This window comes from Canis lupus, chromosome 7, assembly GCF_011100685.1.
Source record: "Canis lupus familiaris isolate Mischka breed German Shepherd chromosome 7, alternate assembly UU_Cfam_GSD_1.0, whole genome shotgun sequence".
NCBI lineage: Eukaryota > Metazoa > Chordata > Mammalia > Carnivora > Canidae > Canis > Canis lupus.
This window is the reverse complement of record NC_049228.1, coordinates 16,508,440-16,523,087: the sequence shown is the minus strand read 5'-3', so window position 1 is coordinate 16,523,087 and position 14,648 is coordinate 16,508,440. Positions and strand designations below refer to the sequence as shown.

The following is a 14,648-nucleotide window of genomic DNA, read 5'->3' as shown; positions in this document are numbered from 1 at the left end:
TGGAATCTCTTGCCTTCCCACACCCCCAAATTGGAAGTGAGAATGGGGATAATTTCCTCTGGGAAACCCCTCTGAAGGAACACTCATTTATTAGCACTTAAGAGAGTCATTCTGGAAATGCCTTCCCACTTTCTCATCTCTGATCATACTAACCTCTGCCCTGCTTTCCCCCCAGAGAGGAACAGAGGCCACAACAAGGGTGGAGGATTCTTTACTGAAATAGGTGGGGCCTATTTCACACACACCCCAACCCACAGTGTGGCTTCTACTGGACACCTTGCATCTTTTGCAACCCAGATGGAAGGATACAAAATTTTATACTCCAGGGGGCGATGTAGAGTAAAGAACGGAGGAAGCTCATGATAAACCTCCCCGGGTGGAGAAACAAACAAGATAGAATATATTTTCAAACCAAAAAAGTTTCAAGTCACTAAAATGTGAGCCTTAAGAAATGGATCTAAGAAGTTTGATGTAGCAGACAGAGCCTTTAAAGCTGATCAGAGCGGGTTCAAATCCACTAACTAGAACTATATCTCACTGAGTCTTGATTTCCCCATTTATGAATGGAGAACTGAGGCACATATTTCAGAAGACCATTGTTGTAAGGATTCAGTGTAGTACTCAGTAAAGCTCCCAGGACTGTGCGTGGCACAGAACAGATACCTTCATACGTGTTTCTTTCCCTCCTTACTGATGGTCCCTTGTCCATCTGTCAACACCCTCATCTGGAGAAGAAACACAGGTGAGCCCAAGTCACCCAGGTGCTACACCTGGAGAAGAGGGCACTGTCTGGGGGAGATGGTCAGGATTCTGAATCCTGATTTCAGAATGATTCTACAGAGGATCTAACCAGTTAGGCTTGCCTGACTAAATCCATGTAAATTGGATCCTTTTGTCAATGGAAGTCAAACCTTCTGATTAAAACATTTTAATGACTTCTGTTTGCAATTGGAATGAAACTCCATCTCTGATCTGGTCCTTGTCTACTTTTCCTACTTCTCTGTGCTTCAGTCCTACCTATTTTGTTTTGCTTTGCACTGTTTTGGTTTTTAAATTGTTTTTCTTACCTCAGGGCCTTTGCACTAGCTGTGGCCTAACTAGGAGTGCTCTTACCCCAGATATTTCTATGCCTGGCCCCTTCTTGTCATTTTAGTTTTAACTTAAAGGTCATTTTGTTTTATATTCAATCTTGTACTTAATTCCACCTCATGTTTTCTTCTTTACATGTTTGTTTATGGTTGCTCCCTACTGGGAAGGTAAGCTGTATGAGTACACTAGATTTGCCTGTCTTATCTGGCAACACCAGGAGAGTGCCCCATTTACCATATACATGCCATAAAAGTTTGCAGAATGAAAGAATGAAAGAGTACCTGAGTGTAGCTTAGTTGGAGGAGGTTGGCCCATAAGAGACTTTTAAGTCCACCATGAGGTGTGGCCCACACTTTTACCAGTTACCCGTAAGATATTAGCCACTACAAGATATTAGCCACTTAATAGTAACCTACTGTTATCCTTCATAGCAATAGATACACTTGAAATAATCAATCATTTGTTTACTGCCTCCTACTAGGTAGGGATTGATCCAAGAGATGAAGCCATGTCTGTCTTGCTCAACTCTCTCTCCCTGGTACCCAGGGAAGTACTTGGCTAAGAGCCAACCCAAAAGCATCCCCAACCCAAAGCATCCCCCAAATCCAACAGTGCAGATCTTGAAATTCAGCCTCCCAGAGGGATGATGATCATAACTTCACATTCCTTCCAGATTTGCCGCCTGGGTCCTCATGAATGTTCTCTCTCCCAAGGCCAAGTTGCTTCCTGCCCCAACATGTCTCATATCCTTCCTTCAGATTCCCCACATTTGGGGAACCAGAGTCCACCCCCTCCCACTTCCTCTCCCCATCCCCACCCCTGCCTCCCCTGGGGAGCCTTTGACCAGAGGATGAAAAGATATGCCTGTGAGCAGGAAGTTGGAACAGGATGAATGTCACAGACCCCCACCTCAGACATCACAGGCCAGAGCTCAACCGGGAGGGAGTCCCGTTGTATGCTGGGGGAGGGGAGCGAAGAAGACTACTCTGATCCTGCTAACTGCCTGGCAGTATGGGCTCACATTGGTCAGCATCAGGAAAGGGATTTGCCAAGAAAGACAGCTCTGCTACCTTGGCTACTCACCCACCTCCCCACTGCTGAGGCAAGACCTGCGGAGAACTCTTTGTAAACAGGCAGGTGGAATAAGCTGGAATAACAGCTCCGTGCCAGGGGCCTGAGCACACTCCTGCAGGCTCATGGGTAAGGAGAGCCTGAGCAACCCCGTGTTTCCTCTGTTTTCAAATGTCCACCCCAACCACCTCTACTCTCCAGGGCAAAGGGCGACATCCTCGTTTTTGCTGGAATCTTCAGAGGTGTTTGTTGCACGAGTATCTCATTTTCACCACCTCCCAAACCAAGCCAGAGAATTAGCAGCTTAGGCAACTGCCAATGTGATTTATAGCAACAGTTTCTCAGAGGTTGGTGCACATCAGAAGGATTACGGAGCTTTGTAAAGCTCCTAAACAGCCCATCCTAAACATGTTGGATCAAAATCCCTGAGGTGAGGTCTGGGGGATCTACTTTTGTCACTGGTTTTAAAGCTCCCCCAGATGCTTCTGCTCACCAATCAGATCAAGTCTGGGAACCTGCAAATGTAGGCTCACCCTTACTTGTATAGGACCTGAGAGTCTATCTTTTGAGTAACTTCTTTGGGCCTCCTAGAGCTCCCATTAAGTACTGTGGGCTCCTCGCCAGGTCCTGAGACAGGGAGAGTTTATCGGCTAATGCCTCAAAGACAGCTGTCAGACAAGACTCTGCAGGAATCTACTTATTGAACAGCTCCTATTAAGCACATATGAGGTGTCAGGGCCTTTCCCCTAGGGACACAGTGACGAACAAAACACACAATGCTCTCTGCCCTCATGGAGATTACCTTTATAGAAGAGGGACAAAGAGACAAAAATCAGGTTGAACAAGGAAGATATATAAAGTGTTAGATGGACGTAAAGGCTAGTGAGGAGCATAAAATCCAGGAAGGGGCGGGAACTGTGCAGGTGTGGCTAACGTGTGGGTCTGTGTGCGTGGTGCCAAAAGATGAAATAGCCTGGTCTCACTGAGAAGATGATATTTAAGTAAAGACTTTTGAGCCAAGGAGCAGCACAATCTATTTTAATACTATTGATCTGTCTGTTGGGAATAGACTGAAAAAAGCAAGAGAAAAACAAGAAGACCAGAGCAATCCAAGTGAGAGCTGATGGGACTGAATTCATTTTCTGTTGCTGTAGACTGGTGGCTGAAGGCCACACATACGGCGCCTGGGGCGCTCAGTCGGTTAAGGTTCTAACTCTTGGTTTCAGCTCAGGTCACAATCTCAAGGTTGTGAGATGGAGTCCTGTGTCAGGCTCCATGCTCAGCAAGGAGTTTGCTCAAGATTCTCTCTCTCTCCCTTTCCTTCACCTTCTGCCCCTCCCCCTCGCTTGATCTCATTCTCTCTCTCTCTCTCTCAAATAAATAAATAAAATCTTTAAAAAACAAAACAACACACTCACACACTGATTCTCTTATACCCTGGAAGCCAGAGGTACAAAATAGGTTTCGCTGGGCAAAAACCAAGTTGTTGGCAAGGCCACATTCCCTCCAGAGACTCCAGGAGAGGATCTGTCTTCACCTTCTCCAGCTTCTAGAGCTGCATTGCTTACCTTCTTTGGCTCATGACCCCTTCTTTCCATCTTCAGGGCCAACAGTGGAACATCTTCAAATGCCTCTCTGCTCTGTCTTTATGTCATTTTCTCTCTTCCGCGTTAAATGTTCCCCTGCCTCCCTCTTGTAAGGACACTTTTACTACTCACCTAGATTATGTAGGGTAATTTCAAGATCCTTAGCTTAATTCAAATCTGCATATGCATTGCCATATAAGATAACATTCACAAATTCTACAGATTAGGACCCAGTTATCTTTGGGGGCCAGTATTTAACCTACCAAAGTAGGCTTGGACCAGCAGAAACTTGATGGAAATGGTGAAAAATGAGCAGATTCTTGGATTTGTTTTGAAGGGGGAATCAAATAGGTTACCTTTTAGGTGGAATGTGGGATGTGAGAGGAAGAGATGAATCAAGGAAAATGCCAAGGCTTTGACCTGAGCAGTTGTGAGGAGGGAGTTTCCATTTACTGAAATGAAAAAGTCTATAAGAGAAGCATTTTAGGGATTTTAGGGATGTACAATGAGTGAGTGATTCACTGATTGACGTCAGAAGGTTCAGGGGCCCATGGACATTTTAGATTTGAGATGCCCTCCTAAGTAAGCATATTGAAAAGTCTGCTGGATACATGAGTTTGAAGCTCAGGAGAGAAGTCTGTGCCAGAGGTATTAATTTGGGAGCCTTTGGTATGCCTTTAAAGCTTTGCAATTGAATGAAATCATTAAGAGTGTGAGTATAGGTAGAAAGAAGTCCAAGGATTGAGGCCTGTGGGACACCAGTGAGTCAAGGTTAGGGACATGAGAAAGAATTAGCACAAGGAGACCAAAAATTATAGCTGCTAAGGTAGGAAGAAATCAGGAGAGAATGGTCTCCAGGAGGCCAGGTGAAGAAGGAAACTGGGATTAGGGGTGACAGATTGTAGGTCCCTACATGAGATGGATATCTATGGGACCTATGGTACAGCTCACCAATTTAGCACCTGGTACTTCTCCCTACCCCCAAATGCACACCCACACAAATACCCTCTAGCATGAAAATCAAGCCTGGTGCCCTAGGGTCTGGGCAAAGGAGCAGAGAAGTTCTGCAGTCTCTGACCCAAACTCCTGTGGACAGGCAGCTTGGATGTGGTTAAGTTGTATGTCTTGTCCTGTAGACCCTGTCTCCTGTGCTCCATCTGAGATTCTCAGGGGGCAAGTCTGTCACCTGTTTCTGGAAAAAGAAAACATCTCAAGCAGCAAAGTCTCCCAACTGCTTGCCACCCACTGAGCCACCTGGCACTGTTATTGATTGAGTGGGAAGCAGCAGCTGCACAATGTCACCCATAGGGTGACTTTCCCCATGAGGCTGGACTCCAACAATAGCTGGAACCGTTGTTTTCATACTTTCAATGAAAATGCTCACTTTAAATAACCCTATTATTTCCTTCATCACTTATGGAACATCTACCAAGTTCTCAAAATCAAATTGAAGTCGGATCCTACATGATGCCATGTACACCACGTATCTTGAGTCTTTTAGAAAGGCAGTTGAGGAATGTCCACGTATGCCAACTTGGATGGATCCCCTCCCCTCTTCTCCCCTTCCCACTCCTCTCCCTTCCCCTTCCTCTCCTCATCTCTCCTCCCTTCTCTTTTATCTTTCTCTGCCCTACCACTTCCCCTGGAGTTTTAAGTAGTACTTAGACCCCTGGTCCTCAAGCTGGTTGCATATTGGAATCACCTGGGAAATTTTAAAAACTATGATACCTAGGTCCCATTCTCAGAGATTTGGTTTAACTGCTCTTGGGCAGGAGCTGGACTTCGAGAGTGTTGAAAGATCCTTGGATGATTCTGATGTGCAGCCAAATTTGAGAACCAGTGCCTCGGGTTACCTTCTGAGTAGTGAATACCAGTGTAATATTCCCAATGCAAAAAGCTGTGGAGGAGGAGGTGGATCTACCTCCAACTTCTTATCCCGCCTCTCCCTAACATTCCTGGTTTATAGGGTAAATGCTTGGTGCCAGTTTCCCATCTGAACACTACCAATAGATGCCTGTGCTGTATAATGTTCTGTATCTTCCAAACAGCATGATCCAGTGGAGGCTCTGATATATATATATATATATATATATATATATATATACATATATACACACACACACAATATATACATATATGTATATATATATACATATATATACATATATATATACATATTTTTATAGACTCTGATATTCTATACCTAGCTTCTAACTTCTCTTCACAACTTCCATCCCAGGGCACCTTCAACCAGTTTTTTGTGTCAGCAATATCAGAGTTCCAGCTGCAACTAGCTCCAGTTATAAGCAATGGGAGAAGTAGGGTAAAGGTGATGGAAATACCCAAGGGCATGTGTACACATGCACGGGTGCACACATACATACATACTCGAACATGATCAATGAATCAAACTGAGGAGTGGCATTCTGCTCAGGTAGAAATTGTCCGATAGAGAAAAAGTGGCCACAGTGCTCCATAGTGTCTGTTTTTGTGGTACTTATTCAAAGGAAAAACTTGGGCCCCTTGCCACCACAGCAGGTCTTGCACAATGAACTGTGCTCCTTAGAAGCAACTTGTCTCCCCCCTCCTTTCTCTCCCCATCCAGGATCCTTAATTGGCAAGATCTAAACAGCAATATGCCCGGGCTAGATCCAAGTCTATTAAATGCCATAAATTTCAGGTTTTTTGAAAATAAAAATTGGCACAAGGTTCCAGAAAGCAACTTGGTATTATGTCTTAAGAGTTTGAAATATGTTCAGTTTATATCCTTTCATCTAATTATTTTACTTCTTATCCTAAGGAAACAAGCAGAGATGTGGTAAAAGATTTATATATAAAGATCTTCAACCAAATGTTATGTATACTTGCAAAAAATTACTTCCTCAGAAGTAACTCTACACATTCTGTAATACAAGATTGGTTTAATATATCATATATATCATAGTACAGACAATGAAATAATCAGACTGTTAAAACTTAATTTTTTCAAATAATTTTTAACAATGTGAAAAAATGCTCACAATTTCATGCTAAGTAAAAAATACAGATAAAATAACATTTTTGTGTAGAGAAGAAAACACTGGAGAGGAATACATGATGTTCAGAGTAGTTGTCCAGGTCGTGTGGTTGTGATAGATTTTTTTCTCCTGAATTTCCAGAGTTTGTACTGTGTCTATAACCAGAAAAAAATCATTTTATTCTTAATGTAAAGTCTTCATTTCTCATTATGGCAGCAAGCATAATAAATAAAGAGGCTGATCTCAGAAGTGACCTCATAGTAATCTTCTTCCCATCACTGCCATGCTCACACAGGCATTCCAAGCCCTTGCATGCTCCTCATGACCCTTGAGTCCCCAACAGCTTTGGCATGGGTGACCCTTTCTCAGTTGCGTGGCTGAGAGCTGGGGGTACGCTTGCTGGGCAGTGGGAACTGTGTCACCTGTGAGGGCGTCTACCGTGTAAAGACTATGTGTCATTCCTATTACTTTTAGCATAATGAACTCAACAGGAACCTCAGGAATTGGAGAGCTCTTGCCCAGACATGCAAGAGCACATTGATTCATTCGGTCTAGAGGTATTTATTAAGCATCTTCTGTTGTGCCAGGCAAAGTTCCCACTCATTCCACTAACACTGTTACAGGTTATTACTTGAAAGAGCTGACTGGTAGGGTTGAAAAGGCAAGCGTAGCACCAGAGCTTGGGGTTCCATGTGGAAGATCATTCTACCCGCTAAGTGGCTGCTCAGTAGGGGTTGGAGTCATGGTCTCACCCAAGGACACTCTCTCTCTCTGTTTTTTCAGATGGAGGTGATCGTGGGGGACTTTGGGATTGTGGTGGTGCCCCGGGATGCAGCTGACACAGACCGAATCATGAATCACTCCTCAATACTCCGCAAATACAAAGTGAGTCCTCCACCTCCTTGCTGCTCTAGCTGTATGGTGCGTTCCTTCTCCCAGGGGCCTGCGGGGGCAGGGGGATGGTGTGCTGGTGGAGTGAGGGCACCCGAAGAGTTTCAGTGTGAGAGGCGGGCAATCTACTTTTTCTGCTCTGTCCCCAGAATAACATTATGGTGGTGAAGGATGACATCAACCATCCCATGTCTGTTGTCAGCTCAACCAAGAGCAGGTATGTTTGACAAACTGCCAGAGGAACCTTGGTCAAATGGGCTTACAAGTTTTAATACAACTTTCCTCAGTTCCAGCTGACCCCTACATTTGCTGACACCTGCTGCCTGATATTCAGCCTTCTTTGGGGACTTTATGTATTTGTCCCTAGTCATTTATATGTTTTGGGGTATTTTTAGAGAGAGAGAGTGAGCACATACACGAGCAGTGGGGGAGGTGCAAAGGGAGAGCGCAGAGAGAGAATCTTAAGCAGGTTCCACACACAGCACAAAGCCCAACATGGGGCTTGATCTCACCATCCTGAGATCATGACCTGAGTCCAAACCAAGAGTCAGACCCTCAACCGACTGAGCCCCCCAGGCACTCCATCAGTCATTTACTTTTAAGGGGGGGGGGTGTCATTAGCTAGTTTTAGTTGGTTTGCAGGAGGAAGAGGATATTTTTAATTTGAGACTCTTTAGTTTGAAGTGTTTATAAAATACTGTATTAATAAGAGTACAAGCTAAGCTGCATTAAAAAAAGAGCCCAAATAGTCACAATTTAAATAAGAGAAATGTTTACTTCCCTCTTACTGAAGTCAAAAGAGATTGAATCTCTGACCTCCTCAACATGAAGCCCCTGTCTGTTGGTCCACAGCTCCTGTCATGACTGCTGGAAAGAGCAGGAGCTTGTCTTTAAAAAAGTGACTCAAAGTTGTACACATCGCTTCCCCCTACATCCTACCAGTTCAGCCCCAGTCACAAGGCCATACCTTGCTTTAAGGGAGCCTGGGAAATGGACTTTATGTGCCCAGCTTAAACTCAGGTTCTATTAAATAGAAGAAGGACAGAATGGATGCTAGGGGCCAGGTAACAGTCTCCACCCCAAATGGAACTGTCCAGTAGAATGGCGACATATATGAATATAGAGCTCTGGAACTGGAATAGAACTGACAGCCATGAGCACAGAAGTGTAAGTTACGTTAAGAGTGTGGCTGAGCTCACAGGGAAAGTCAATAAGAAGGGCAGCATTTAAAAGAAGGCTAAGGAGCCTAAGGCTAAGGAGCAGTGCTGGCCCAAGAACCAAGGCAGGAGAGGCACAAAGATGTACATCACTGTCATCTCTGTCACATATTTCAGAGAAATGAGATGGGTCCAGCATTTTTAAAGATCCAGTGGACTTCTTCCCTGGAAGGTGATTATGTATTAAAAGAGTAGCATCAAACTGTGTGGTGAGAGTTGAAACCCAATGACAATGGCCAGTGAGGGGAGAGGAGAGGGATTTGATTCCAAACATGGCTGCACAACAAAATTACCCCACAAACGTACACAAGCACACAAATTCCTGTGTCCTCTTCAATCCTACCAAATTGGCATCTGTGGTGGATGAGCCTAGGAATCTGCTTCCTGGGTGATTCTGATCAAGTTGGGATTGGCATTTGGAAACCATGGGTACAGACCACTTTTTCAAGAAGCTTCCCCATGAGCTGTGCAGGGAGACACTTAGGGACCTCGTGTGCTTGCAAGATCAGGAGAGTGTATGCACTGAAGAGGCAGCGGGCCAGCCTCTGAAGAGGTCTCACAGGGCAGGGCTCACATGCCTTGCAGAATCTACATTTCTGGAAAGAGTATGTGCATTTTTTACAAATAGCTCCTTGGGGCCTGACATTCCCAAGACTATCATAGGAGCAGAGAATGGGAAGCAGCCAGACCGCAGCTAGAGGACAACTATGAAGAAGCCGAAGCTCATCCATCACTGGATCCCTTTCGTACCTGGAGGTACCCTCCTCCACAGCCACCGGGGCTTGTGAGAAGCTCCTCAGAAGAGGTCACCTTCTTCTCTGTCAGGGTTCCAGTAGGAAGGAAGAGAAGTGGTCAATCAGGAGATGCATGTTCCTGAGACCACGATGCAGAGAAACACAAAGGAATGAAATAGGAGTAGCTAACCCATTTAAATACCTACTGTGTGTTTGGGCTCTTCTAAAGGCTCTTTGCATGACTCGTTTCATCCTTTTATGTTTTTAAAAATCCTTTTCATAAGTGAAGGAGATTGGCCCACATATTACCCTCATCTTACGGAGGAGGAAACGAACGGATGGGCTTCGATAACCTGCCAGGGGCGCCTGTGCGAGGAAATGGCAGAGCCAGGATGGAATGGAGTCACCGGGGTCGGGGCGCAGTTCTGGGGCCAGCGAGCTTCTGCCCATTGGGGAACCTATGCAGCCTTCCTGCAGCCTAAGCAGAGGCAGGGGCTGGGGTGGCGGGTAAACCCTCTCCCTGAAAGCGAGGGCCAGGCCCTTGAGCCTGGGTCAGGGAGGGGGTCAGCTGAGCCCCGTCTCTTCCCATCCAGGCTGGCCCTGCAGCACGGGGACGGCCACGTGGTGGACTACCTGTCCCAGCCGGTCATCGACTACATCCTCAAGAGCCAGCTGTACATCAACGCCTCGGGCTAGCAGCCACCCGGCCCTCGGCTCCACTCTCCCCTCGTCCTCCGCCAACACACTGGCCCCTCCAGTCTCTGTCCCCTGGTTCCTCTCCTGCCTCTCTGTGTCTCCACTCCTCGTCTTGACTGTTCTCCCCACCTGCCGACTCAACCCTCCACGGTGTGGGGGACCTGCAGAGAACCACAGCATACCCTACTCAGCTGTCATCCTCGGACAGACTCCCCTCTGGTCTCCGGGTTGGGGGTGGGTGAGGGAATAGGGGTGGGAGTTGGGGGAAGTGCAGTCCCCGGAGACGTGCTGGTGTCTGTCCCCCAGCATGCTCTAGAGAGCGGCTCCAGTGCCCGTCCTCCCAGCATGCTCTGGGGAGGCGGCTCTGGCTCTCGCCTTCCCAGCATGCCCTTTACCATGAAGGGCTATGTTTCTTTCTTTTCTTTTTCTTTTTCTTTTTTTTTTCCTTCTCTTGCGTTTTGGTTTGGTTTTGTTTGGTTGGTGTTGGTGTTGTTCACTCCTCATAGAATTTGGATGAAACCCGTGTCCATGGTTCTTTATGTTTGTAGTCTTGATGCGCTCCTGTGGTGTGAACTTCCCTTTGGATAGGATACCATGGCCAGCCTCAGCGCTCAGCACCTGCGTGACAGCCACACAGTAAGGAAGGCCAGGCCGCCGCCACCTGCCCACTCACACCCCACACACCCCCCCCGCCCCCCACACACACAGCAGGTGCGGGCCAGGCTCAGGACTGAGGCCTTCAGGTTCCAAACCCTGGGAGGCAAGTCTGGGAATAGTAGGGTTTCTCAGAAGAATTTGCGTCCATTTCCTTAGGTTCAGAAGACCATTTTCCCGATGCTCCGGGCCTGTGATCACACAGAGCCAGTCCACCCTCATATCCTGGTGGCATCTGTACGGTTCCTCCTTTGGGCTGTGACTGATGGCAGAGTTTGTTCTCTGCCAGCCCAGCGTGTCCAAGGAACCTTCAGGTCTCTACCTAAGCCCTTGGAGCTCATACCTAGCCACATTCCTGCATCTGAGAAGAATCGCATAGTCAAGGCCAAATCCTAATAATGCAGCCATTTCTGAAATAAAACATGCTAGGGATTCACTCAACCCTAGAGATCTTTGCTAATTGGAATTATCTCTTGCCTGTGTGGCTGGGAGATTTTTCTGTCATGATGTAAGTCAAGGATGACCAAGAGCGGCTTGTTGCTCTAATGGGAATTGATGGTCCTTACCCATTCTTGCTGCGGTGATGCAGGTGGCACCCGAGGTCAGTTTCTTCTGGAAACACAGTACCTCGGTCTTGTTTCTGGAGCTGATCCTATCTCCTCCAGAGCCCAGAAACCACAGTCATCGTCTGAGGAAGTCCGTCTGGCAGGGGAGTGGGTTCAGAGAGCAGAGGTCATGGCAGGCAGGGCATTAAGAGCCACTAAGTTGTTTCACCCTTTTTGTAATTTCTTACCTTCCTCCGCTGCTCCTGGAAATGGTTTTGACAAACTGTTCTAGCTGTTCTGGTCTCAGTCATGCTCCGTTTTGAGAGCCAAAAGGAAATTATTCTCTTATGCTCTGTGTCTCTCATCTAGTCCCTGGCTCTTGGGTTTCCAGTTGTCTTCACAGAATGGGTCCCTGAGCAACAGGATACTTTTATGAAAATCTAGTACCAGTTATGGCCCAGGATGGGGGTGGTGGTGAGATCTGACATCAGGGACATCATTCTTCAGCACATATTTCATGTCTGTGACAGTCTTCCATAGCCTCCAGGAAAGGGAACTGGATTCAATAGAAGAGCATGTCAGAGTAGCAACCAGTAGAGTGTTATTCCTTTTGGATTATGGAAATAATCTCCAGAGGAGGGAATGAAGATCCTATTTTTGGTTCTCAGTGTTTGGTTAAGGATGGTGAAATCATAAATGAAAAAAGAAACAAAGCTTCAGAGATTAGTTGATTCAACATTCTCCTTTAAAAGATAAAGGAGCAGAGGTCCACTGGATTAAATGGCTGGTCTAAGGTCACACAGCAAGTGTAGAGCCTGAGAAAAGGATATTGTTTCCCTGACCCTTAAGGCTTCATATCACATGGTCTCTATCCCCTGGTTCCTCATGATACTGGCCACGTAACGTGTGGTTTCCACTCTTTTCAGCCTTTACCTGGCATCTTTCTTTTAAATTATGTCTCATCCAGCTGCTCCTGTATAGGGCATTGCATATGCGAGTCCGAGGGGTGGGTGTGATGGGGAGAAAGGCCAGAGCCAGGTTTCCCTCAGAAATCAAGAGATCTCAACAGCTTAGAGGAAATCCCAAATAGTGACCCTCTGAATCCAAGAAAGGATGCTTTTTGGAAGGCTAGGAAAGACCTCGAATGCGCGAGATGACACCTGGAGAGAGACCGACAGAAGAGTCCTTATCTGGGCAAAACACTCCCAGGCCAAGAAAAGAAATCAGGGAACCGGATTCCTTGGGGAATGTGACATTGTGAAGGATGTGAAGTTTATCTGTGATTGGAGTTTATTATGAGGATCTACACGAGCAGATCCGAGAGAAACCAGACATCTTTTGTCTGTTTGGTGTCCCCTGTTACTCTGCTGGGCTCTGTGTTCATGCCACATGTAGTCCACAACCCATGAGAGGGAGCCAGGTTGGCTGTATACAGTCGGTGTGAGGGCGGGGAGGGACAGGAAGAAAAGGAACAGGGGCAGTAGAAGATGTCTGGAATGAAATGAGGGCAGATCTTATCTTGGTGGATCCCCGGGATTGTATTAAAATTGCTTTTCTTTAATACAAGAAAAAGCAAATTTGGGGAGAACTGTCCATTCCCCAAACTGTGCCATTCTTCACTTGCTAGGGGGAGGTCAGAGCCCCTCTCGCATGCCCCAGGCAGGACATTGTGGCTGTGATCCTGCAGAGGTTAGCACTGAGACAATTCAGAGTTTGAAGTAGTGCCCCAGGTGCCATGAGGATGACCTCTAGGTTCTCACTCCCCCCCCCCCTCCCCCGCCGTGGGATCCCTTTCTTCTTCCAAATGGCAACTCAAGGCTGGCATGGTTCAGAGACTGGGAGAAAGGCACGGGCTGCAATGATGATGTTAACAGAGGTCAGGAGCCTCATTTCCTGCCTACTGATGTAAAACATCCACTCTTCAGAAAGTGGCTGATGTGAGTAAGAAGAGGCAGGAAGGAGGGAAACCTTTTGTGCCAATGACTCTCTCCTCAAGGAGTGGCCCCCTGGGGAGCTCTGTGCTGCTCCATGGTACCTCATTCACCGTCCCCTACCCCAGGCAGTCTCTGGGGCCTTCTGGCTTTCATTTTCCTTGAATGTACATAGGAACAGGGGAGGAAAGTCTCTTAACTGAAGTGCCTGAAACCCAGAGCTAGAGCTTCTAGAGACCCTCTTTGTCCCATCTCTGCTTGGCCCACCTTCCCCAGCGTGCACCAGTCTCATGCTTCAGATTCTCAGAAGGAATAGAAGAACTCACTGTTCTAATTAAGTAGAAAGTGAGACTCAGTAATCAGACAGCAGCAAGAGGCAGAGAATTACAGGGAGACATGACTGTATTTTAACAACCCAAATCTACTCTCCCAAACGGATATAAACACACACTTTATGGGATTCAGCGAGAGAAGCATGTTATTATATTTCATTTATCAAAAGAGTACTGCAAAAATAAACCCATAGAGTATGAAAAGCTCAGGATCTCTCCCGAGGCTACTGCAGGAAGGCCAACAGGTGAGATGGAGAGGATGGAAACAGGGACTGATTTTGTAGCTCTTCCAATCAGGATACCTGTGGAGTAGCATGGTGGTGAAGGTGCGCATGCTCTCTGTCAGATTCATCCAGTCTACACCTTCCTAGAGCTGCCAGTGAACTCGATTTTTCATGTGGTTTCTTTGTCGTGTAAATTTGGGGTGTCCTATTAGCCTGTTCCAGTTACTTAGGAACGAGCTACACTCTTTCCCTTCAGGTCCAGAACTCAGTTTGATCCAAATGGTCTCAAGGATTGGCATGGGGAGGGGGAAGCTTTTTTTTGAATCCCTTTTGGTCACTGAATCTGCCATTTTAAGAGTAAGATTTGCTTTATGAAAATGAACCCATTAATAAAAACTACGTTGAAGTTGCAACACCATTTCATAGTGAAATATTTTGAGTAAAATTTTGTTGCTAGGATAGTCATGGACAGAAGTTTTATCCGCAAAATGTTTGAATTACGTTAATAAATAAGACAATGCTACTAGTCTTGTGTCTTTGTCCAGGATCTTCTCTGCGAGTTGCAGAATTAATCACTTTTTTTGTCATAGTCTTACTTGAGAGAAGCTAATGGTTGCAAAAATGTTCTTAAAGCAAGTGTGTGATATGAAAGTATACACAG

The 14,648-nt window shown here is 46.2% G+C and overlaps 1 protein-coding gene across 10 annotated transcripts in view; it reads left to right on the top strand.

Annotated features, from left to right (window-relative positions):
- The window catches only part of NMNAT2 (nicotinamide nucleotide adenylyltransferase 2), a 195,118-nt gene that overhangs the window by 177,582 nt on the left and 2,888 nt on the right, over positions 1 to 14,648 (top strand). For 9 of the 10 annotated variants that reach the window (XM_038542274.1, XM_038542273.1, XM_038542272.1 and 6 more), the window contains 3 exons: positions 7,547 to 7,648; positions 7,804 to 7,871; positions 10,199 to 14,513. In XM_038542274.1, the coding sequence (XP_038398202.1) occupies positions 7,547 to 7,648; positions 7,804 to 7,871; positions 10,199 to 10,301 (273 nt within the window). In that variant the 3' untranslated portion in view covers positions 10,302 to 14,513. Of the gene's footprint in view, positions 1 to 7,546; positions 7,649 to 7,803; positions 7,872 to 10,198; positions 14,514 to 14,648 lie in introns of those variants that run through there. The other variant, XM_038542265.1, reaches the window with a different exon arrangement.